General features: G+C 36.3%; 1 protein-coding gene across 3 annotated transcripts in view; it reads right to left on the reverse strand.

Moving 5' to 3' along the window:
* Positions 1-26,717, reverse strand: part of LOC150086693 (protein turtle-like) — a 1,103,226-nt gene that overhangs the window by 168,731 nt on the left and 907,778 nt on the right. For 2 of the 3 annotated variants that reach the window (XM_090372696.1, XM_090372694.1), the window contains one exon: positions 11,853-11,875. The exons of the other annotated variant lie outside the window; for it this stretch is intronic. In XM_090372696.1, the coding sequence (XP_090228822.1) occupies positions 11,853-11,875 (23 nt within the window). The remainder of the gene's footprint in view (positions 1-11,852; positions 11,876-26,717) is intronic. 3 annotated transcript variants of the gene reach the window in all.

Consider the following 26,717-nt stretch of genomic DNA (forward strand, 5'->3'; position numbering starts at 1 on the left):
AGGCGGTCGAGATTGTGTTATCATTGTGGGAGGCCCTAGGGTGTGCTGTGAGCACACGGGCTGCAGATCACATTTGACTAGGGCAGTGGTCTCCAAAGTGGGGTGCGAGCACCCCTAGAGGTGCACGAGATGATCCACGGGGTGATTTGGTAAGCAGAGCGAATGATGCAATCCTTCCATTTGGATCAATGTACCTATGTGAGGTGACTTTCTCTGCAATGACTATTATTAAAACCACATTTAGAGATAAACTTAACTTGGAACCAGATTTTCGGGTAGTTGTGTCTCAAAATATGAAACCAAGGTACAGAGCAATAATGAAAAATATTCAAGCACATTGTTCCCACTAAAAAATGCTGTTGATTTGATTTATACCACTTTGTACTTTAATTTCAATTTCATTTTGTTTTGTATTTTTGCATCGAATTAGATTGTGATCTTTCAAATTATATGTGATTCTAGATATAATGCATACCATGTAAATTATTTATAAATAAAACAAATAGTATTACATTACATTTACTACACTTGTTACATTAATGATTTCATAATCATTTTGTGCTTGAACTTCAATTTTAATTTTGTTTTGTATTTTTTATTTGTGGTTTTTTAAAATTACATGTGATTTTAGATATAATGCCTTCCATGTAAATGATTTATAAATAAATAAAAAATATTTACCTTCTATATTTAAAATTTTTTATTCTGTGGTGCACACTGGTCCTTTTAAGTAAAATAAGGGTGCATGACCAAAAAAGTTTGGAGACCACTGGTCTAGGGCATAGGTAGGGTAGCCATATTTGGACAGATCCATATTTACTCTCATAACCTCATCATTGTCTCTTCTGTGGAACTGGAATGGGTCCAGGCATGGGTGTAAAGGGGGCGCGTGGTATTGAGAAGCTGGCTGTGGCCGCATGTCGATCTTTAGTTAGTGAATTGGCCAGCACACATTGGTTTACAGTAGACCAAGGTTCCTAAATGAGTGCCCTCATGTCGAACTAGAACATCCTCAACTCTCTGTTGCCCTTTATCCAGTTCAATGGTGAACTAGATAAAGGGCAACAGAGAGTTGAGGTGTTGTAGAAGTCGGTCTTCCGAGCCCTGGGGGATGATTACAAATACATCACTGACATTGTGACACCAGAAGGTGATTGGATCTGGCAAATTTGAGAATGTGCCGTCCTCCAGCTCTTCCATGGCAATATTCAGCTCAGCATGACAGAGCTAAACAGGGAGTCACCGAACATGACCATACCACCGGTCAAACACAAGCCGAGAGCTGCGAATATGTCTTCCATGGCGAATATTGCCATGGAAGAGCTGTGAGAGTGAAAACGCCAATCACTTCCCTGTTAAGGAGCGGCTGGGTGTATCGCATTTCTTGCCGTGACTGCAGTGGTTGCTACATTGGGGAATCTAACAGAAGACTCCAAGACCGGATCTCAGAACATGAGAGGGCAATCTGGTCTGCTGATTCGGAGCACTCGGCAGTTGCAGAGCATTATCAGTCATCTCAACTTGATCTTGACCCACGCAGAGACATTGAAGTTATCAACCACTCGCAAAATTACCACCATCGATTGTGACTAGAATCACTCCACATATCATGTTGCCATGGTACTTTTAATCAAAATAAAGGAGCACATATTCATCCTATTATGGAGGCAGTTATCTTCCAGTGTGATGAACTTTGGCATGCACGCCATGTATGTGCTTTGCAATCACAGCTATAAATGTCTAGCTCCAACCAGTAATTGTTGCTTGCACTTGTGCCACACTTCACATGACCATGACTGGGCATTTTTTGTTTTCATACTAACATATTTCAACTGATGAAGAGTCTCCTTGACTTGAAAGCTTCTATATTGATTTGTTTGTTTTTGCTTTAGTTTACCTTAATAAAAGGTTCTACCTCAAAATATTTGTTTTCCATTTGTCCGGATTAAACAGAATTTTAACTTTATCGTGAATACCGGATTAAGAGGCCTTTTTAACTTTTAAATGCCTTTTTAGCAAAAAGGCATTTAAATTTAAAAGGCATCTAATGCAAAATATGGTTGGCAACTGAATTGAACACTTAACCAAAATTTGAGCACATGTATTCACTTCTGAAAAAGCATGAAAGTGGAGTGGTTGAGAAAAAAATTTTAAGATCCACTTTTTCAACATTTTAAACAATGTGGTGAAGGAAGACAGGTTTGAGTTGATCATAAAGCATAATCGTTATTTCCAGTTTCTATATACAATTTGAATTATGACACTGAAATGTGTGACTGAACTGAGGACTGGATTTGAAACGTTCATAGCTTGAGTATGAAAGGGTAGTGGTACAGTGTTAAAAATTTTCTGTACTTAATGTATAACACTTCAAATAGTAACCCACCACCAACTTTTATGCAGTTTCAATGCTTTTTTTTAATTACAAGTCCTGAAGCTAACAGAGTTATGTGAATGAGGAAACACAGACAGAAACAGTCACTGTACAGTTATCCAATATTTGCAAAAAATAGGGCTTATGCCAAAGGCAATTCATGAAAATATGATTACAACACTGGAGAGGATGTCCATTCTTAATTCATGGTTAGAAGTGGGTAGCAGAATAAAAATGAGGGAGGGATAGTCAGGAAGATGACCCACAATGTCCATGCACTTCAGAAGTTAACAGTGTACATAATCAGGTGATAAGTGATCGACGAGTGACAGGTCAGTACATTGCCAGCATCTTGAGCATCTCATCTGAATGTGTGTACCACATAATAACAGTGGTTCTCGCTATGAAAAAGGTGTCAGCATGATGGGTCCCAAAGTTGTTGGCAGCAGAACAAAAATGCACGAGAATTGTAAAGTGAATGTTTGCATCATTTTCAAGCCGATCCAGCAAATTTCCTTGCAAGATTTGTGACCATGGACATGGGCCCATCACTTTCAACCAGAGACAAAGGAACAGTCTAAACAGTGGAAACAGTTATTCTCCTCCTCTAAAGAAAGCTATCCATTCCGTTTGCCGACAAGGAGATAGTATCAGTTTTTGGGACGCCAGTGGAGTTTTGCTAGCAGAAAGGTCAGACAGTCACAGGAGCATATTAAGCAGACCTTATGAGGCATTTGCATGAAAACATCAGTGACAAACATTGAGGAAAGCTCAGCAAAAGGGTCTTGTTCCACCAGGACAATGCACCCACTCACAAGCCTATCACTGTCATGGTTGCACTGCATGAGTATGGCTCTGAAATCTTGGACTATCACATATTCACCAGATGTAGCACCGTCGAACTTTCACCTATTACCTATTTTGAATAAAAAACAAACGCGTGCATATCCTGTATGCATGAAAGATGTTTTATGTGAAAACATCCTTGGCTTGGAAGAGGTTAAAGGGTTTTAGGAATGAAAAGAATCTGCAAAAATTAATGTTGAAATTTCCACTATCGGATTCGGTCATATTGTTTGTGAGAAAATTGTTGTAGCAGTTCAGCTTCTTCAATCATGTAAGGAAGTAAAACAAAATTAATGCATTCCATGACGTGTTCAATCTTTTGGTCAGGTGAAATGTAAATGACTACCAACAATATCATTTGACCATCAGGAAGAAGGCATTCAGCCACACAAATGTCTCCAACAGGTTGAACACTCACTGATGTTCCAACAGTCTGTCCATAAATCACTTCCATATGAGGAGTAACAACACGAGTATGATTTTCTCTCTTTTGATAAACTGCTACACCGCCAGCTTATTGATCTTCTCATTCAAACTGAATGACACAATTGAAGTTGGTATGCTTACTTCTTCGTCGTTATATAGTCATGTTTCAGAAAGCAGAAGTAAATTGGATGGTTGGGTGATTGAATCAGTGAGATCATCACTGTGAGCATGTAAACTTTGACAATTTAATGTTAGAATGGAAAGATCGATCTTGTCATTTACTGATAAACTCATTTATAAAGTATCTTGCATGGTAAGTAGAGAATTACTCGAAAACCTGGTTATTTCAGCTTGAAGTGCAGGAGTGGATGTAGTGTTTGTCAGCCCATGATAAAATTTCTTTTCTCCATTTGCAGCAATAATGTAAAGACCACTGATATCAGTAACTCGAGATAATGCAACATAAACTAGTTGTTGTTCATGACATTTCTCATATTTGTAAACTACGGAATCAAAAGTACCTCCCTGAGATTTACGATGGTAATGGCACAAGCTGGTATTAGTGGGAAATGATTTTGTTTAGCTAAGATCATTTTGTTGTTATTCAGTGAAATATACTCGTACTTCTTGCAATCAGCACAGCTTCTAAATTGATTTCTCGAGCCATGGCAAACTGATGAGCCTTCGTTCTAGCAAGTCAACCCACAGCAGGTGATCCTGGAAATTTAAACCAAAAGATGTTTAATAGAATTAGTCTCTTTGTCATACTCAGTACATGCCAATTTTCCTAAAGTGCTGTTAGCTCGACCATTGGACACGTCAATATTAGTGGTTATCAAGTGTGGTTTGCCAATAAGTAAAGAAAGTTCATATGGTAATCCACCAGTGTCTAATACTGTCATTTTATGAAGTTTTTGTCGAACGAGCCTCATGTTCTGCACCCAACAAATATGTCTTGAGTAATCGACATAATGGTATCTGAAGACGAATTTAACACAGGATTGTTATAATCATTCACAGATTTATTTTTCAAATATAAACAAACACAAGCACACAAATTGTCCGCTTCTTCTTTGCTCACAAATCTTGACTTGATAAGTTTCTGTTCAGCATCGGTTAACTGAAGACCATTTCTGATTTTAGTCACTACTCTTGAGAATTCTGAATTTGACTGTCTCATCACTTGGTCAAGTTCATAATGTTGTAACCCATGCCAAAGAGAGGGACCTGCGATGCATTGCTTAATCTGTTTATAAACAGGCATTGCTCGTAAGGGAGGGAGGCAGGCAACTGATGCAAATCACCAATCAAAAAAATATCTAATCCACCAAAATTATGATCCACACAGCCTGTAATTTGTCGCAAGCAAGCATCAATCTGAGATAAAAGTTCAGCTCCAGTCATACTAACTTCGTCGATAATTAAAACACGTACATATTTCAAAAGAGTATGATATTGTTGGGTAACTTCATAAGACAGGTAAATTCTTCAATATTGAAATTTTCAATGCCGCATGCACAGTAATACCACAGTAATAGCTACAGCAGCTTTTCCAGTAGAAGCACAAGTTATATAAATATTACAGAAATTATCGGTGCTAGTAAAATGATTATAAACTTCCATCAATAATTGAATGACAAACGTCTTGCCACAGCCAGCAGGGCCAGTAAGGAATATTTGGATAGGTTGACAATTAGGTTGAAGTAAACTATAAATGACATGCAATAAAATTCTTTCCTGTTTTAAATTAGCTTTTCACATTAAATTCCAAAACTGATCGTTTGGCATTAAATTTTCTCATTTTTTTGCTATTGCACCAAGCTGATTTAGAGTTGCTGGTTGAAGATTGGAATTCATTTCACTGTCTGGGTGTTCATAGAAATCTTTAAATGGATCAGTGCATGCAGTGCAGATGAAAGTTTTCAAACAGACAGTGTGTTGAGACAGCACATAGGCTGCTTGGGGAGATGACAAGTTTGTGAGAGTGGTCTTTGATGAAATTCAACAATGAAAAGTCATCACTATATCATGAAAGAATTGAAACATGAAAATAAGCAGTGTACATGAACCATTCCCTTAACAGAATGGTGCATATGCTAGTACTTTTCATATTAGATCTAAGTGGCTCATGAGTTACATGAAAATAAGAAACAGGAGAAAGTGTATTTCTTGTGAGCCTTAGTAATATATTCTGAAAATGAGAATTTTCTTTAAAAAGAAGAAAACTCTGAACTACATATGACATTTGTGAGAAAAGCATTTTATTTTCTCATGAATGTCATGTAGTTGTTGAGATTCATTAACAAATAGCATATTTTCTAGGATTCCAGCAGCTAAGTGAGAGGCTCTTGCATAGAAAAATATGACAACACAGTATTACTAATCAGTACCATTGAGGATGATTATGGTCATGTGTGTTATATCAGTATCACTGTGATCAGTTTCAATGATGAACTCAAATGATTTTGTCACTCCAGTAACTTGCATTTCAAAAGGCAGTTATTTCAACAAGATGGTGCATATTTCCATATGGCAAAGTTGACCCTGCATTTACTGTGGTAATACTTTGGCCACCATCTCCATTTGAAGGTGAACTGACCAACTGTATCCAGCTCACTGACTGTATCTAACACCACCTTTGCCTTAAGGGTGGTTATCAAGGAAAATTTTTTTTTTTTTTTTTTTTTGCATTCTTTACCAAGTACTCTGCAAGCTCTATAGGAAAATGTGTTTTATATTAAATACTAGTAGAAGAAACCATTCAAAAGATTACCTCAAATCTTGGAAAAATACTAAGTGTCTTGAACTCAGAGTATGAACATATTCTATAGTAAAATAAAAAGTCTACTGTAATCAAAATATCATGCAAAGTAATACTATTTTTGGGTCCCTTTCCTCTAGGCACCAGGCCCCCACTAATAATATATTCCATGGCTAAGTACAAGAAGAGAAAAAACAAACTGCACCACACCAAAATCTGTAGCTCACTGCCAATGCATTCTACGTGTAGCCACTGCAAACCACATTACGGCAATGTCTATAGTGTGCTGTGGTAATATCTGTGGTGTGCTGTGATGGCTACATAGTGAATTTCTGAATTGTGGACTTTTCCTTATGCAAATTTCGTTAAACTAACTGATACAATAATACTTTTATGTACCGTTAGGTTATGGAAATTGGCTATAGTATGAAATGAAAATAAATAGCCAAATACATGAGCTCACTGCTGATGCATTCACCATGTAGCCACCGTAGTGCACTACAGACATTGCCATAGTGGAGTTTGCAGTGGCTACTCGGTGAGTGAACTGGCAGTGAGCCAATTCATTAACCGTGATGAATGAATTTGCCACAGCACAGTTTGTTTTACCTCTTCTTGTACTTAGCCATTATATCTTTCCTTACTTTAATTTGGAAGGATTCATATATTGACTATCTCTGTAGGTCAATTGTATGTTAATTCAGTTAATAGTATTAAAAAGATATGCTACATTTATATTCTTAGCCATTTTTATTAATTAATTCTAAAATGTACAATTCAACAAGGAAATTTTAAAAAATCAGTATTAATCGGAACAGATTGTTAGTCTAAGTCTATTTAAATTAATAATTGCTTTCTTGATTTATATCATAAAATGTATGACTTCTAGTTCCCATGACATCAAAGTTTATAGTCAGTCAAAAATGTTCCTATTGTAATTAGAGATTAATGCCATCACATTTAATTTAATTTATTCTGGGATTAAAGGTGAAAGTTATAGGTAAAAATGTATTAATGAGAATGGGAGATTATTTTTGACTAATGTAATGAGTTTCTTGCATAGCTTTAAGCAAGTTCTATTCAGTTTTCAACAGATTAGGACTTCACAAAGTCTTACTAAACTAGAAAAACCTACAGAATTTAGGTCCCAGTGATGGCAGCTCTAGAACTAAATGAAAACCAATGGATGACCCAAAACCATGTATCAAGGAAAATAAATTTAAAACAAATTAACCACTGATCATTTGGTTCCTCCAAGTATGACTGGCTTTTGGCTGCCATCACTGGGACCAAAAGCATTCTCAAAGACGGAAACTGAATACGCATGCATAAGTTTTCAAATTATTTCAATACCTGTACCTGTTTTCAAATTATTTCAATACCAATATAATTCTTCAGCCCACTGTTCTGCTATGTAGGGCAAAGTCCAGTATTGGGAGTTAAAGGTACATATAAGCTTTGTTATGTTTTTAATTAGAAGTTTTTATTCTGTACACTGCTTGGCTGTTCCCTGAGTTTTGACATTATTTGCAAATCAGCATACATGAAACAGTAGAGGTCTTGAATCAGCTATCATAATGGGACTTCAGTTTTTTTTAATGAAATGGCAGATTAACTGCCATCACTGGAGGGACAAAAGTATCCTCAAAATGGAAATTGAATGCATACAGATTTCAAACTATTTCAATGTCTGTACTGAAATACAACCCTGCAGCCTTTACAATCGTGAAATTGACCATAGAAATGACATGAATAAAAATTTTGTCAAATCTTGATTTATGAACTTGGGAGAAATTATAAGGGTAATTCTTGAATAGTGAAAACAACCAAAGAAAAAGACCTCCATAGCCCTCCAGTAACTCATAATCTGATCCAAATGAACATGAATATTATCAAAACTGCACTAAAAACAGGAAGCTCTGTTCATATCCTGTCCTCACATCAGACCTAGTGCATGGGGGGGGGAAGAAATGGATAATTTATAATCCTGGACAAAGGACGACAATGCTAATGGGCTAACTGGACAAAGGGCCAACAATCTCAATGGGCTGATAATGACAATGGGATAAAGCTATCAATAAGAATTTTATGAAAAGAAAAAAAACTATATAATAATATATAATTTAGGATTTTATACAATATTTTGTTTATTTGGTTTTTGTAATGATGAATGAAATAAAAAAAAAAAAAATTAAGAATATTAAAAAGTAATATTATGTCCATATTATTGTGGTATGCTTGTAAGCATTTCTGATGGAATATCACTGGTTGCATATAGAATGTCAAGCCCAATCATACACTTCAGTTACAAAGATGGGCATAATGACAGGACCACAACCAGAATTATAAGAAATTATTCTCAGCTTCTCAGTGTCTCTTTTTGCATCACATCCTTTTCCCTATCAACGTTTTTCTTCAGATAGTTTTTATGGAGTTACTCCTATCTTTATTTGACAATTTTCAGTATATAAAAAAAGAAAAACAATCCAAATATGATCCTTATCTTTTCTCTGGAGGAGGAGGAAGAGCAAGAAGGGATCAAAATTTTTGGTCCAGTACCGTTAGGGGAAAGGTCAAAGTACTCAGGAGTCAAGTGTATCTGTGAAGGTCATATTACCATAGAAGGTAAATTTTCAGTCTGCATACAACTTGTCACTAATTTGAGTGAATGGGATACGTTATAATATATATTTTTTTAATTATTGAAAAAGAAAAAAAAAAAAAAGATTTCAAAAGAATTTGATAAATTAGTTTTATTTCACATTGATGTATTTGAAATGGTAATTACCAAAATAAACAACACCCAGTACATCTTTGACTAAACTAATTAAATCACAGGTAACATTTCTGAATCTTTTTCAGGATTTATCAGCAGCCAAATAAAATTAAAAAACAGGATAAAAAGGATGTCAATGATAGTTTAGGAAATGAATAAACATATGAAAGAGAACTTAACAGAAATATTATTAAAGAATAATTAGTTTATGGGTGAAATTGTTAAAAGGTGATGTAAGATTTATGAAACTGACTCAAAAATCATTTCTTTTGTTTGTTTTCAAGATGGGGATAGAAATAAACATACTACCCTCAGGGGAACCTAAGTAACCTTTCATATGTACTGTAAATTCCAATGAAATCAGACCATAAAAGGCAAACTCCATATAAATGGTACTTATAATTCAAGTGGTGGCCATCTTGTTTCCAGATGGTAGATAGAAATAAATATGATATTTACAACTTATAATTCAAATGGGAGCCATCTTGTTTCCATATGGTAGATAGAAATAAATATGGTAAATAAATAAATATATAAATAAATTTACAGTAAGTCTCGTTTCAATCAGATATAAACATATGACTAACAGATATGAGCTATGGTTTCAAGATGAATCGAAATAAAAAACATCCCTCTTGGAGTGTCCTAATAACCCTCATATGTGCTGAAAATTTTGATCAGAGTGTAAACACATGACTATTATACAGGTGGTGCTCATAACTTGATTGATGCTCATGTTGTATATTGGTGGGAGATAGAAATATTCACAACCTTGTTAGTGTAGCTCCTGATATATACTATAAGTTTGGTTTCAGTTGAACTGCAACGCACACAGTACAACAATAAAAAATTAGAACTTATGATCTGGGCAGTGGCCATTTTGTTTTTTGAAAGCAGATCAAAATTAAAAAACATCCTTCAAAAGTACCCTCTGTTCTCTCATATGTTTCTTAAATGTGGTTTTGATCAGGCAAAACACACCAGTTCCAAACAGGTGGTGATAATAATCTGATCAGTGGCATTCTTGTTTGCAGATATAAGCATTAAAACAAAAATGCTACATTGTGGGTGCTCTAGTACTCTCTCATGTACACTATAAATCTGGTTTCACTTGGACTGTAAACATAAGTTATTAAGAACACTATCACAATATCAGCTCTATCAATGTGTCTGGTCATTTGTTCTGTCAGCCTATATAACTTTTCGGCCTGTTCTCCAGTCAGCCTGTTAGTGTTTTCATCCCTTTATCTGTTGGCCCATCAATCCAGATCAATGATTTATCTGAAACAACAGATCCAATAGCTGTTTTGTGATGATGCATTCATACCCCAATGACCATCTTTTTCTCTTTATTTATTACTATGTTATCATTGGTAATAAATGCACTGTATTTTTAAATTTTAATTAGTTTTATATTATTCCAAATAAGTAATTTTTACAGTAGTTAGTCACTTGATTTAGTGTTTAATGGTACTTTGGCAGCTTAAGCCACAATGTGGTAATTCCTTTGTTACAAAAGATATGGTACACATATATGTATATATCCTGTCAGTATTTTTCATAGATAAGACATTGAAACCAGTTTTATTGTGTATGAAAATTCAGAATGCAGAATTTAAAATTTCAGCTTTCTTCCACCACTTTTGCAAAGTTCTTGCCAGAATTCAATATTGGATTATTCAAACCCACATAATTCTTATCTATGAATTTTTAGACTCTTCAGTTTTGAATTAATGAGATTTTCTTATAATTAGTTATTTAATACAGAATTAGTATATATAACTTTTCTTGGTTATCCTATTACAGTGAGATATTAAGCAGCAGTGTAACTATTTCCCAGCACACTACTATTTGATCCATTACTCAAAATATTATTTTGATTTAATTTTTCATTAATATGTTAATGAATTGATAGACTCTTCTACACTATTATATTACATGGTAGATTAAGTAATTATTATCAAAATGATACAATTTTAAATGAATTGAACAACCTCAATAGCACTTAAATTATTTATGGCTACTTGTTTGGGAACTCACTGTTTCAGGAAACAGTGAGTTCCTGATAATAAATTACTTAATCTACCAAGTGATATAATAGTGTAGAGTCGATCAATTCATTAACATAATAATGAACAATCACATAGAACCCCTCTTCCAAGTAATTAATTTTTCATATTTTTTCCCAAAGCTATTGAAAGGAATCAGAGACAGGCAATAAAGCATGCAGCAAAGTGAAGAAAAGTATATGAGAAATATAGGGATTCATTATTAATGGTATCTCTTAAATATTATCTTAATGTGGAACAGATCACAACTGATAATATTTATATTTATTTTAATCAAACTTTATTTTTAAAAAATTTAAATATTTAGGAAAGTGTAAATTAATTATAAATGATTTGATGAATGCCAGGATAGGAAAATAATTTAAATCACAATATACAGATCAGATGTGACTCCTATTCTTGAATATGACGCAGCAGCAGATTGAAAATTGATTTCTCAACCCTTTAAAGCACAGGAAGCATATATTTTAATCTGTGTTATATGTGTGTATGTATGTAAATATTGGTATCTGTATGTCTTTTAAGAAAAATAATTACTTTGGAGCTTGATTAAGAGGGTAGTAATATAGAGGCATAGGATGAGTACAAAAATTTACTTACAAGGACAACTACATTGGGAAGAGCTATATAAAGAAAAAAAAAATAAGATTGACTTAGTGAAAAAAGAATAACAGACAAATGCTAGGATCCTTTTTTTAGTTATGAAAATATCAAAATATAAATCAACACATATATATTTAAATTAAAAAAAAGGAGGATAGACAGGTTACTTTTTGATGCCTTGATGCACATCCAAAAGTAGTGATACTTATCCAGTACTGAAATGCAGAATTATCTCAAATCCTCAGCAAAGATGAGATAATCAGTGTGCCTTCCAACTCATTTGACTGATATGATCATCAAATTCAAGGTGAGGACAGGTAGCTAGAGTAGCTGGTTATTAGAGTACCAACTGGTATTACACGTGATTCAGCCCTTTTTTTTTCTCTAATTTTTTTTCATGATCACTGTTCGCAATCATTGTTGTTTCTTGAATGAGTTTAAAATCTAGAACTAAAGAAAGCTGAAATGACAAAATAAAGTGATCCAAAATATGTAACTTTCATTTTCATCTTCAAAAAAAAAAAAAAAAAAGAGAAATAGAATGGAATGGAATGGAATGACAGGTGAATGTTTACTTTGTCAATAGCTAGAGAGAGAAAGAGAAATCTCAAATTCACAAGAGTTGAAGGTTTCTATGCAAAAGCAAAAATCAACCCTGTACTCAATTTTGCAATGAAGTCTACATATTCTACAAATTCTAAACTGAATCAAATTTACAAAATTTGAAAGTTTTTGCTCAAAATGTAGAGATAATCTTGCACAAACTTTTGTAATGGATTAGTCTCCATATTCTATTCTTCCTTCTACTGAATCACTCCATATTCTATTCTTCCCTCTACTGAGTCACATATCCAAGTTTTTGAACTTCCAAGTTGCAATCTGGTGGATACAGCTACTTTGCTGTGTTTGCAATTACATGATATCTCGCACCATCTCAAAATACTGGAGTTTAAACAATAATACTCTTTTTCAAATTCTGAACATAAATAATAAATTCCCCTTCAAAATATTTGCTTAAAAGTGGAACAGTGATCTTCCATACTTGTTGAAACTGTATAATAATTAAGCAGCATTTATTAAAATAAAGATCTTGGCTACCTTTTAAGAAGTAAATGAACCGAGCTAGCCTTGATTCATTTAACGTTTAGCATGTTTTTCTAGTGAACTGGAAAATACATCTTTCGGTGCAATAGCAGTATTTGAATGAATGCCATCCAGGTTTGTCTTTTGACTACTTTGGCTACTGCTCATGATTTAAGAATGGATTCACTAGTGAATCACACAATTCTATTGCACTGAGACTGTGCAATATGAAAGGGTTTTCGGCAATCAAATGTGAAGATGTTACATTCTGTTTCTTGTCATGCTCTTCATATGCACTTAACAAGAGCAAAACTCCTCCAAGAAAAAAATGCCACATTATCTTTCCTTTTTTTTTGCTTTGTTCTACACATGCACCACAACAAATCTGTGCACACACATATCTTTCAAAAAAAAAAAAATAAATATATAGATATATATATATATATATATATATATATATTTGTATAATGTTTATGTTTACTGGCTGGACATGAATTTTGAAAAATCTTTTTTGAATTGAAAAAGCATGTTTTCCAACAAAGAAGTGTTCTAAAACTACTATTGCATCTTTAGGGACATCCCAATAGCTGTTTGTTAATATACAAACTACATTAGCAAATATATTTGATTTAAGCACAAGCTTTTGCAGAAGTATATTAAATTCAATCAATTTTGGTAGAACTTTCTGGCAATATATGCACTTTTCCTAACCCGAAGCTTTAAAAATAGAGATTTTAAAGTCTTAATTAATCCATCAAGGAATATATATTTTTTCCAAATATAACCCATTAATTTCAGACTATATATAATACAACAGGTTATGCAAACAGCTATGAAACACTATACTAAGGACATTCCCATAACCTTCCAAGATATCTAACACAATCCAAGGAAATTTTTTACTGAAATTCTTCAACATATAATGATAAAGTGACAAATGTATATTTTAAAGTTCTAAGGTTCAAAGTGAACCTTAAGCATGAAACCAGTTTTCCAAGTATAACAGAAAATGGTAGAAAGTAGACCTGAAATGGTAGAACAATTAACAGAAATGTCCTTTAAAAATGAATGAAAATTAATAAATAAAAGAATGTATGTGGTACAGTTTCTACACAATGTTTTGACTTGAAATGCTGAGTGGAATAAAGAAAAATTAAACACACCCAGTGCTAATGCACCTTTCTTGTCTTTAGGTATACTGCTCGTCTTGACAGAAATTAGAGATACATTTCTTTTATTACTATGATAAACTTTAAGACTGACTCATCATTTATTTTTCCATTAGTTCTTTCAATGGCAGCCAATGGTTACTACCTTGTCTTTAAATACATTGCCTTGTCTTGACACAAATTAGAGCTATATTTCTATTATAGCTCTAATTTTTAATATATAACTAAGATAAACTTTAAGTGACTAATCATTTATTTCACAAATGTTAAAAAATACAAATTCTGGATGATTCAATTTTGAAAGAAGAAGAAGAATGTCAAGTAAAAAACATATCTTGACTAAAATATGAAAACTGCTTTTCTCTCAAAGGACACTTTCCCCACATTAATAATCTGATAATAGTTGCTTACTTTAAATGTCAGTTAATGGTTTTATTTCATGTTTAGTTCACTATGCACACAGCTAGAAACTGCTTCAAATAAAAATGAAATTTTTTTGGATATTTGAATATGCCCAGCTTCTTGACATAACATGGCCTTGACAATGTACACTCTATATACACTACTTAGACTCTCTCCTGTCATCAGATGGCAGAGTAGAGGCAGTGAGATTATACACTAGCTGATACAGATGCCTTCTGTAGAGCTACCAACAAGTTCAGCGTGGACTATCTTGCAACTAGCTTGCTAAAACCATTTTAAAGCCGTACTCTTGAAATGTAAGGAATATGGATCTTGCCATGTTATCCATCATAACCTCAAAGGGCATTGCTGTAGTGTATGAATGAAAGGATAGGAGTTGTCAGAGCTTTGCTCTGCACTGCATAATGATATCAGCTTTTGACTTTTTTTTCGCTCTCTCATTTTAAATTTTTTTCTTTAGTTTTTCAATTTCACATGGTCTCATGCAATAAACAGTGGATTTCAAGTATCCTTAAAGACTAAAATCAGTTTTGTTAGGTTTAGTTGAACCTGATGAAATTGAATTTGGTTGAATGAAATTCAACCAAACTCAATTAAACTGCAATTTTCAACCAAATTATAATTGTGGCTTTGAGTTTTATAAATAATTCAGTAGGACTGTATTGTAGTTTATCAGGCCTCCAGACAGTATCATTTTGGTTTTCATGAATAATTTACACTATTGTGAGAAATGTTATTTTATTTTAAGATGGTAGTTTTATATAATTTTTTTACCTATGCTCTTGAAGCACACACCCAAGGAGGTGCTGCAACATGTAATAACTAGAAATGTATTTAATGCTTAAACAGTTAATATAATTAATAATGATATTCATTGTTGAAATAATTAATTGTAAACTCCTCTAAGCTAGTGTTCATGCCAGAGCAGAAACAGAACATTTAAATTAAATAATGATGGCATCTTTATTCTTTTTCATGGTTCATACAAGGGAACATATACTTAAATTAAAAAGGATGATGCAGGGTAGATGTATGGAAATTTGCATTCAGCCAGAAAGTAAATGATTGGTAGAATAAACTTTCACCTCATGCTGCGGAAGTGATTAGTTTGAATAAACTTAAAGATGGTTTGAATAAAATGGGCAAATGAAGTAGGTTAAAAGGTTTTCTCCTGGTGGATGCTGTACAAGCTTTGCTTCCTTGCATCATCTTGCCAATACTAATACTAATACTAAACCTTGACTTTTACATTTTACAAAAATTTTATAAATATAATAATAGTATTATATTAGTAGTATTATATTTTTAAATATGTTTCCTGTAAAAATTCACTATACCTCTAATGAGATCATAGAAACCAGCACTTGATTTAATTATATGGGGTGTCTATAAATGGTGGGAACAGTTTAAATAATTTATTGCACATGGAGTAAGAGAGATACCATTTACTTATTTATACCATGTGAAAGAGAAAACATGAAAGTTTCCCAGTTGTTATTGTCAAGACGTGTAATTCTATCATTCGCCGCCAGTTGGCGTTACCTGACATACCTCTACCACATACATAGCCTTGTTGAAAGATGGTGGCTTCTGGTCTTGAGAAGGCATTTCGTGTGCTACTGTTTGATAAGAACAAGTGTGCAACAGATGTTCAAAGGAAATTTTGAAGTGTGTATGGTAAAGAGTCACCAACCAGGAAGGCTATTTATTATTATTAGCAATATGGTTCATGGAAGCCTGAGGCTTATGCTGCACCAGCAAAAAAAAATTCCCAAGTTACCCTGAGAGAGAGAGAGAGAGAGAGAGAGAGAGAGAGAGAGAGAGAAGAACCACCAAGAAAGAGAAGAATGATGATATCCAGCTCAGAACCCTGGGTATGCCAAGCCCATACTCACCAGATGGCATAAGCAATTTGTAAACATGGGGTTTCTTGTGTTCGGGAAAGAGCAGTGGCTGGCCTAGTGTTACTGTTGATAATGTGGAACGAGTGAGAAAGACATTCACAAGGAGCCCCAATACATCAGTGTGGAGAGCATCACGTGAGCTGTAAATGCCAGCTCCGACAGTATGGAAGGTTCTTTACAAAAACACTTTCTATGACGCCGTATAATTGCAGTTGGTGCATATGTTAAAGGAAGACAACAAAGAAAGGCGTTTCCAATTTTGCTGTGAATTGCAAGGACTGAGAGAAGAACGTGATGACTTCTTTAATAGCATAGTGTTTAGCGATGAGGCCACATTTCAAACCAATGGGAAGGCCAACTGGTACAATTATCGAATCTGGGGTACCCAGAAACCTGAAGAGATAATTGAATATGAGCGTTATTCACAGAAGGTGAATGTTTTCTGTGCCTTGTCATGCCGAAAACTGTACGGACCTTTCTTCTCTGCCGAGGGCACTGTAACTGGGCTATACTACCTCGATATGCTTCAGCAATGGTTGATGCCTCAAGTTCAGGAGATAGTGATGACTTTATTTATCAGCAAGATGGGGCCCCTCCCCACTTCCATAATGACATTCGGGCCTACCTTAACACCGAGCTACACAAGCACTGGATCGGACGTGCTGGAGAAAGGGATGAATGTTAGCATTAGTAGTATTAGTAAAGGCACATGATGCAAGAAAGCAATCTTATATAACATCAGCCAAAAAAAAAAACTCTTCTTCATTTCACCTATCCATTCATTCCAAATGTTTGTCTAGTTCTGCCTTGAATCCATTTAAGCTAACAACTTCTACAACAACAGATGGAAGTTTGTTCCAGCAATCAACCACCCACTGGCTAAAGGCAAACTTCTGCACACCTATCCTACAACTGTCTTTCCTCGATTTGAATTTCTGCCCTCTCAGGTGATTATTCTGAGCAAGAGGAAGAATTCCATCAGCATTGAGCATGCTCAAACCATTCAAGGCTTTATACACCTCAATCAGATCACTTCACAGGTGCCTAGATTCCAGACACTGTAATTTGCAAAACTTAAGCCTTTCTTCATAAGAGCAACCCTTTGTTCCATTCACTAATCTTGTTGCCCTTCTCTGTACTCATTCTAGCAGCTCTACATCCTTCTTAAAATGAGACCTGTATACAGTACTCAAGGTGTGGCCAGACTATTGTCTTATACAAGGGGATAATCACCTCCTTATCCCTGCTAGAAAAATTCTTGTATATCATTGACAAGACACCATGAGCTACTCTTGGAGACCATCTGCACTGCTCAGAAAACTTCATATCTGCCTGCACAATTATTCTGTCCTTTCCATTCTCTACCACTGTCAGTGTAGTACCACACAGTTGATACGTTATTCTGGGGTTACTGCTTCCCATATGCAGTACTTTACATTTGTCAATGTTAAACTTGAGTTGCCACCTCTCAGCCCGTCTGCTCAACTTTGTTTTTTGAAATATGTTTCTTGGATATGGATATGTTTCTTGAAATGGCCGTCGAGATCACTGGACTTAACTCTGTGTGATTTCTTCTTGTGGGGTTACTAAAGGATCGTGTTTATGTACCACCTCTGCCACGTGACATCCAGGAACTAAAGAAGAGAATTGAAGAAGCTACCACCACGCTCACACAGGATATGCTGGACAGGGTTTGTCAAGAGTTTAATTACTGTGTGGACATTTGCCGTGTCACACGTGGTTCCCACATTGAATGATTGTGAAGTGATGTGATGTAAAAAAAACTTTGACATTTTCTTTTTCACAAAGTGTGTATATGACTGATATCTGTCCTAGTCGTTGTGCAATAAATCACTGAAAGTGTTCCCACTATTTATAAACACCCTGTATATCAGCATGTCATTCACTGTTAGCATGCAATGAACAAATGCATTTCATGAACTGTAGAATGATTTTAGAATCAAGATGTACACTACATCTTGATTCTAAAATCATTCTAGATAGTTTTCCCTCTAAATAAAATATGTAAGTGAAAGGTAATTAATATACACAGAATTACAACTTTATGTATTTTTCATTACACTGCCCTGAATTGGAGGGATCTTTTTTCTTCTTCTTTTATTTTTTTTTTGAAAGCATATACCATAGTATAAAAATTTTGATTAGATTACCTTGTAACTTTTATGTGTAGTTAGAACACTCAAAATTTGCAAAATGAAGTATGATAAAATAAAACAGATTAAAAAGTTTTATATAACGAAGGAATTTTTCTGCCAGGACTGATCCCATTAGGAAGAACCACAGTGCCTCAAATGATGATAAAAATAAGAGAAAATAGTATTTCAATACTATTTTCTAAAGCCTGGCTTGAGAAGATTTGGCCCAATAACATGGCAACAAACCTTAGTTATGGCATACTTCTCAAGTTGAGAACTGAGGAACTAAAGAAAGCACGGATTTAAAACATTAAATACTTCAAAATATTACCTACTTGTTGAAACTTGGGTCAGACTGTTGGAACAACTATATCTCATTAGGCAGAACTAATTGTGGGCAAAAAATGCAATAACTAAAGACCATATAACAAAAAGACAGGAAAATGTGGGTATTATGATGAAATGCTGCTAATTTTGTCTTCAACATTAGGGAGCTGAGGGGAGCATCTTTATTGCAACAAAGAGTATTTGCAAAGAATACCTTGGAACAGGTACAGAGAAGAGCAACCAGATTGGTCCAAGACACATACAAAAAAATACTCTTGTCACAAAAACTTCACTTCTGAAAATCAAGAGTTTGGCAACTTTGCATCTGCAAAGCATCTTGGTTGAAGTGTTTAAGTCTATAAATGGATTAAGTAAACTAAATGTTGATCATATAACAAGCCTATGATAGATATAAGCTAGTCTGTAAATTGCTAGTCTGTAATTTGCCTGTAAGCTAGTCTGTAATTTGCCTTTGCCTGCCTAGGCAGGCAAAGGCAAATTACAAGAAATCTTTGGCAAAGGATGCAAAGAGTTCTTTACTTATGTAAACTCTAGAAGGAAGGGGATGAATCAGATTGGTCCACTTGATATCGATGGTTCAACTGTTGATGATCCTGCTCAGGTAGCTAACAAACTAAATGAATATTTTGCATCTACATTCACACATGAGGAGTTATTCAGGGAGGGGAATGCCAGGGGTGTATTAAACTCTGGCAGTAAGCTAGATAATCTTGTAATAACTGAGAGTAAAGTGGAGGAGAAATTGTTGAAGATAAACATAAGAAAGGCACCTGGGGTGGATAGAATCTATCCTGTTATATTAAAGGAGGCAGTAAAGGAATTAAGCAAACCCTTAGCCATAATTATGACAGATTCCTTGGACTCAGGGGAGGTACCCATGGACTGTAAATATGCAAATGTGACCCCAATCCACAAAGGGAGATTAATGGAGATTCCAGGGAAATTAATGGAAGCACTGGTTAAAGAAGCATTGCAGGATCATCTAGACAAGACTTCAGTTATAGCTCAGACACAGCAAGGGTTTGTTAAGGGGAAGTCTTGTCTGACCAATTTGATTGGATAATATGATGTAGTCACAAAGGGATTGGATGCAAAGAATAATTTTGATATCATATATTTGTATTTGTACAAGACAGAACATACTGAAATAGATATTAATGATATCATAAAGTGATCTGCCATCTAGATGATCATTTTTGATCATCTAGACAAGACTTCAGTTAAAGCTCAGACACAGCAAGGGTTTGTTAAGGGGAAGTCTTGTCTGACCAATTTGATTGGCCAGGTGGGAAGGAGCAGCAGTGCTTAGCACACGCTTCTTGATTAGACCGGGGTTCGAGCCCGTCACCACCAAATACGGAGGATGCGGAAAGGTCAGGGAATGACCACCGCATATCCCGGAGCAATATGGCCTTGGTTGCTAATGCTCCTAAAAAAAAAAAAAAAAAAAAAATTGATTGGATAATATGATCTAGTCACAAAGGGACTGGATGCAAAGAATAATTTTGATATCATATATTTGAATCAGTACAAGACACAACATACTGAAATAGATGTTAATGGTACCATAAAGGAAGCAAGGATCAGGAGAGGTGTGAGGTAGGGTTGCTCTTTATCCCCGTACCTTTTCAACATGTTCATCAAGGAATCCATAACAAAAATGAAGCAGGAAGCAAAGGGTATCAAGATTAATGGACAACTGCATCAGATTTGCGGATGACATAGCATTATTAGCTGACTCAGAGCAGGAGCTGTGTAAGATGTTGGAAAGGCTATCATAAAAGGCTATCATACAAGATTCATATTTAAAGATAAATGCACAAAAGACTAAAATACTTGTCATCACCTAGAATGATGATCAACCTCAAACAAACATCAAGATGGGGAACAACAAAGTAGAACAAGTGAAACAGGTTTGTTATTTGGGGACTTTCATTACCCAGGACAACTGATGTGCTGCAGAGATCAGAAGAAGAATCACCCTTGCCAAGCAAGCTTTCTGTAACAAGCAAAATATTCTAACCAGCAGACACATCGACAGGGAGACCAGGAAAAAGTTTGCTAAATCATTTGTTTGGAGTGTGCTGCTGTATGGAAGTGAAACCTGGACATTATGCAAGCAAGATATCAAGAGACTGGAGGCATTGGAGATGTGGGTCTGGAGGAGGTTGTTGAGGATTAGCTGGACTGAGCGATGATCCAATGAATCTGCCTTGAACAAGATGCAAGAAAAGCAGCATCTAATCATGACTGTGGCGAAAAGACAATCTAAATTTTCAGGACATACCCCAAAGACATAACAAATTTTTAGTGAATATCTCAGAAGGAAAAATATTGGGATAGAAAGGAAGGGGACAACAAAGGAAGAAAATTTTGGAAAAACTAATGAGGAAAATGAACTTTAGGGGATATGAGGAAATTAAACGTTCAGTAGAAGACAGAGATGTATGGTTGCAGCGACAAGTTGAAGCCTTTAGAGTTTGATGATGATGATATTTGGATCTTAGAAAGACTACTGTTGAACATAGAAGACTGCTGCACAAATTAGAGCAGTATGGCATTGGAGACAAATTACTGCTACGGATAAAGGGATGGTTGAGTGGGAGAAGACAGAGTGGTAATCAATGGACACTGCTCATCGTGGACTAATGTTATTAGTGGAGTCCATCGTTGTCTGTATTCATTAATGATATTGATGATGGTATATCAGGCTTAATGTCCAAATTTGCAGATGATACGAAGGTCAGCAGGGTTGTTAATGACACTAATGACAGTACACTGCTGCTGCAACAGGATTTAGAAAAGTTGAGTAGATGGGCTGAGAGGTGGCAACTGAAGTTTAACATTGACAAATGTATTAGCATTAGCATTAGTAGAGGCATTTGATGCAAGAAAGCAAGCTTATGCAGCATCAGCCAAAAAAAAAAAAAAAAAAAACCCACTTCCACTTCACCCCTCTGTTCGTTCAAAATACCTGTCCAGCTGAGCCTTAAACTTATTTAGGCTATCAACCTCCACCACAAGGGATGGAAGTCTGTTCCACCAACCAACCACCCGCTGGCTAAAGGCAAATTTCCGCACGTCTATCCTACATCTGTCTTTCCTCAATTTGAATTTATGCCCTCTCAGGTGATTTTTCTGAGCTAGAGGAAGAATCCCATCAGCATTGAGCATGCTTAAACCATTCAAGGCTTTATACACCTCTATCAGATCACCTCGCTGGTGCCTAGTCTCCAGACACTGTAATTTGCAAAACTTAAGCCTTTCTTCGTAAGAGCACCCCTTTGTTCCATTCACTAATCTTGTTGCCCTTCTCTGTACTCGTTCCAGCAGCTCTACATCCTTCTTGAAATGAGGCCTCCAGACCTGTATACAGTACTCTAGGTGTGGCCTGACCATCGCCTTATACAATGGAATAATCACCTCCTTATCCCTGCTGGAAAAAACACCTGTATATCATTGACAATACTCCATGAGCTACTCTTGCAGCCCTTCTGCACTGCTCAGAGAACTTCATATCTGCCTGCACAACCACCCCCAAGTCCCTTTCATTCTCTACCACTGTCAGTGTAGTACCACAGAGTTGATACGTTGCTCTGGGGTTGCTGTTTCCCATGTGTAGTACTTTACATTTATCAATGTTAAACTTCATTTGCCACCTCTCAGCCCATCTGCTCAACCTTTCCAGATCCTGTTGCAGCAGCATAGTGTCAGTAGTGTCCTTGACAACCCTGCCAACCTTTGTATCGTCTGCAAACTTGGACATTAAGCCCGATATACCATCATCAATATCATTTATAAATACAGAAAACAATAATGGACCCAACACTGAGCCCTGAGGGACTCCACTAATAACATCAGTCCACGATGAGCAGTGTCCATTGATTACCACTCTCTGTCTTCTCCCCCTCAACCACCCCTTTATCCATAGCAGCAATTTGCCTCCAATGTCACACTGCTCCAATTTGTGTAGCAGTCTTCCATGTGCAACAGTATAAAAAGCCTTTCTAAGATCCAAGTATATAATATCAAAGTTATTCCCTGCATCCAGTTCTTTTGTGATTGCATCATAGTATCCAATCAAGTTGTCAGGCAAGACTTCCCCTTAACAAAACCATGCTGTGTCTGAGCTATAACTGAAGTCTTGTCTAAATGATCCTGCAGTGCTTCTTTAACCAGTGCCTCCATTAATTTTCCTGGAACAGAAGTTAAGCTCACAGGTCTATAATTACTTGTGTCAGCCTTTGATCCTCCTTTGTGAATTGGGGTCACATTTGCACATTTCCAGTCTATGGGTACCTCCCCTGAGTCCAAGGAAGCTCTCATAATTATGGCTAAGGGTTTGCTTACTTCCTTTGCTGCCTCCTTTAATATAACTGGATAGATCCCATCCACCCCGGGTGCCTTTCTTGTGTTTATCTTCAACAGTTTCTCCTCCACTTTACTCCCAGTTATTTCAAGATTCTGTAGCTTACTGCTAGAGTTGAATACACCTCTGGCATTCCCCTCGCTGAATAACTCCTCATGTGTGAATGTCGATGCAAAATATTCATTTAGTTTGTTAGCTACCTGAGCAGGATCATCAACAGTTGACCCATCGATATCAAGTGGACCAATCTGATTCACCCCCTTCCTTCTAGAGTTTACATAAGTAAAGAACTCTTTGCTGTTTTTCTTTGCATCCCTTGCCAAGAATTTCTCGTAATCTACCTTCGCCTGCCTAACCTCCTTTGTAACTTGGTTGCATATCAACTTGTATCTATCATAGGCTTCTGTGTCATGTGTTAATTTGTATGTATCCTATGCATTTTTCTTCTCTGCCATATGCCTCATTAGTTCATCTGACATCCATTTTGGCCTAAACCTTGAACAATATTTCTTAGTTGGTATGTAAAGCCTAGTAGCTTCCAAGATAAGTTCTTTGAATGCTTCCCATTTTGAATTTGCTGTTGGTAACATCATCAGTTGGTCCCACTGTACAGAATTTAAATACTGTCTCAGTCCATCGTAGTCGCCTTTACGGAAGCAATAACCCTTCCCTTTACCCCTAATGGTAGTTACCTCTTTGAGTAAATCCCACTTCAGCACACTGTGATCACTGCCACCTAGTGGTTCATTTATCTGCAGATTCTTAATGCATGAAGAATCACTGCTGATAATCAAATCAAGAGTATTACTCCCTCTAGTTGCCTCCCGAACATGCTGATGTAGAAAACAATCATCCAATAAATCCACAAAAGTCCTGCTAGTGTGTGAGTAACCAGCCCCCAAATTCCAGTCAATATCTGGGAAATTAAAATCTCCCATTATAAGACACTCTGATTTACTGGCCCACTCTATTTCCCTGTACAGTTCCTTATTATACTCATCAGAGTCATTAGGCCTATAGCACACTCCTACTCTCAATTTTGATCTCCCAATGTTTATGTCACACCAAACTGACTCCACACTGCACTGTCCAGCGATATCGACTGGCTTCACTTCCTTGGTTTTTATGTGTTTCTTAACTAATAACATAACCCCTCCTCCCTTCCTATCCTCATCAGAGTCATTAGGCCTATAGCACACTCCTACTCTCAATTTTGATCTCCCAATGTTTATGTCACACCAAACTGACTCGACACTGCACTGTCCAGCGATGTCGACTGGCTTCACTTCCTTGGTTTTTATGTGTTTCTTAACTAATAACATAACCCCTCCTCCCTTCCTATCCTGTCTATCCTTTCTGTAGACGTTGTACTCCCCAAATTGCAGTTCTGCATCCCTTATATCTGTGTGACTCCACGTCTCTGATATCCCAACAATATCTGCCTTCGATGTTTTGAGCAATACCTCAAATTCATCAAATTTATTTACTAAACTCCTAGCATTGGTGTACACGCAAGTATACCTGCACCTGTTTCTATTCTTAGCTACCCTAACACAACCCATGTGTTTACTTGTACCGCAATGGCTCCCAACAGTCTCTGAAATACCATGCATCTTGTTTTTCAGGCTTCTGCTCATTCTAATAGAAGCAGTGCAAGAATCTCTTTCACCTCTGCCAGTGGCTACTGTCAATCTATTGGTCTTTGTCTCCCCCCAAGCTAGCAGTTTTCCGACCCATCTAACACTGCCTCGATAGCATCAGCAAATATTCTTGCACCCTTTCTATTTAAGTGTATCCCATCCCTGTAGAAGCAATCTCTCCTGTTAACAAGTACAGTCCAGGCTGAAAAAAATTCTACCCCTTGAGCCTTGCCCAATCTTTCCAGGGCCAAATTGATCGACAAGGCTCTCATCATATACTCCCTCCTATCGTGTCTGGGCAGAATTGCAGACACTTTCAAATTCAACCCTAATTCTCGGCTTTTGTTCAACAGTGACCTGTACTTGTTAAGTAATTCTGCCGGTCTCCTACTCTTAATATTATTAGTGCCAACGTGTACAACTATATCACCTTTTGTGCCCTTAAAAGATGATATTCGCTCTACAACGTCATCAACCTTTGCCCCTGGCAGACATACCCTGGTCCTGTTCCACCTATCTTTTTTACAAAGCATGTTCCCCATTTCCCTGACAATAGAGTCACCAACAACTACTAGTTCCTTCGGGACCAGCGCATTCTGCCTTGGGGGTTGTCTCTGTGTCACGCGATGCCCAAGTGCAAGCTCTGGCGTTGATGTGGGCAGCTGAGAGCTTGATGGGCCCCTCAATTTAGTTTCTTCGAGGGCATCCACCCTGTCCTTCAAGCTCTCATATAGGCCCACAAGAACGCCGAGTTGTTGCCTGATATCGATACACTCCTTGCATCGCGCACACACAAAGACATCCCCCTTGGCAGTATCATGTCCCGTACCCGATTGCTCTGCAAACATCAAGCAAACAGTGCATTTTATAAGGCTGTGAGTCAGAGGACAACTGCCCCCCTCAGTTCTGCTCTGAGCCACAGCACTTCCATTAGCTTGAGCCTTTTGCTTTGCTGCTCTGGTCTGAGTCATGATTCTATTAATTTATTATGTTATGTTATTAATTATATTACGTTTGTAATCTAAGTCGTTATATGTATTTATTTAAACGTACAATTTAACTGCTAACGAAGTTCAACTAACGCTATCTAGTACGGTATATAACCTACGGTATATCTAGTACGGTATCACAATGGCGGGAAAGTTACTAACGGTAACGGTAGTTACGAACACGTGGAAACCCTTACCGATACTTTTACAAGGCCGAGTAAAGAATAAATACACCAAATTAATCAAAAAAACACAAAATAATGTTATACTACTAAATTTAAATCAAAAGTTTTAGAAAAACAATAATTTCAAATCAATAAATAAGAAAAATCCACTTAGCGGCTTTGAACACAACCGTCACTAGTAGCCTCGTCAGCAGACTAAAGTACTGCTTTAGTCTGGGATGTATATGGGAAGCAGTGACCCTAGAGTAAAGTATCAACTTTGTGGTATTACACTTACAGAGGTAGAGAGTGAAAAGGACCTGGGGGTAATTGTGCAAGCAGATATGAAGTTTTCTGAGCAGTGCAGACGGTCTGCAAGAGTAGCTCATGGTGTCTTGTCAATGATATACAGGAATTTTTCTAGCAGGGATAAGGAGGTGATTATCCCCTTGTATAAGGCAATGGTCAGGCCACACCTTGAGTACTGTATACAGGTCTGGAGACCTCATTTTAAGAAAGATGTAGAGCTGTTGGAATGTGTACAGAGAAGGGCAACAAGATTAATGAATGGAACAAAGGGTTGCTCTTACGAAGAAAGGCTTAAGTTTTGCAAATTA

This window comes from Mastigoproctus giganteus, chromosome 4, assembly GCF_048544385.1.
Source record: "Mastigoproctus giganteus isolate SK-2022 chromosome 4, ASM4854438v1, whole genome shotgun sequence".
Lineage (NCBI taxonomy): Eukaryota > Metazoa > Arthropoda > Arachnida > Uropygi > Thelyphonidae > Mastigoproctus > Mastigoproctus giganteus.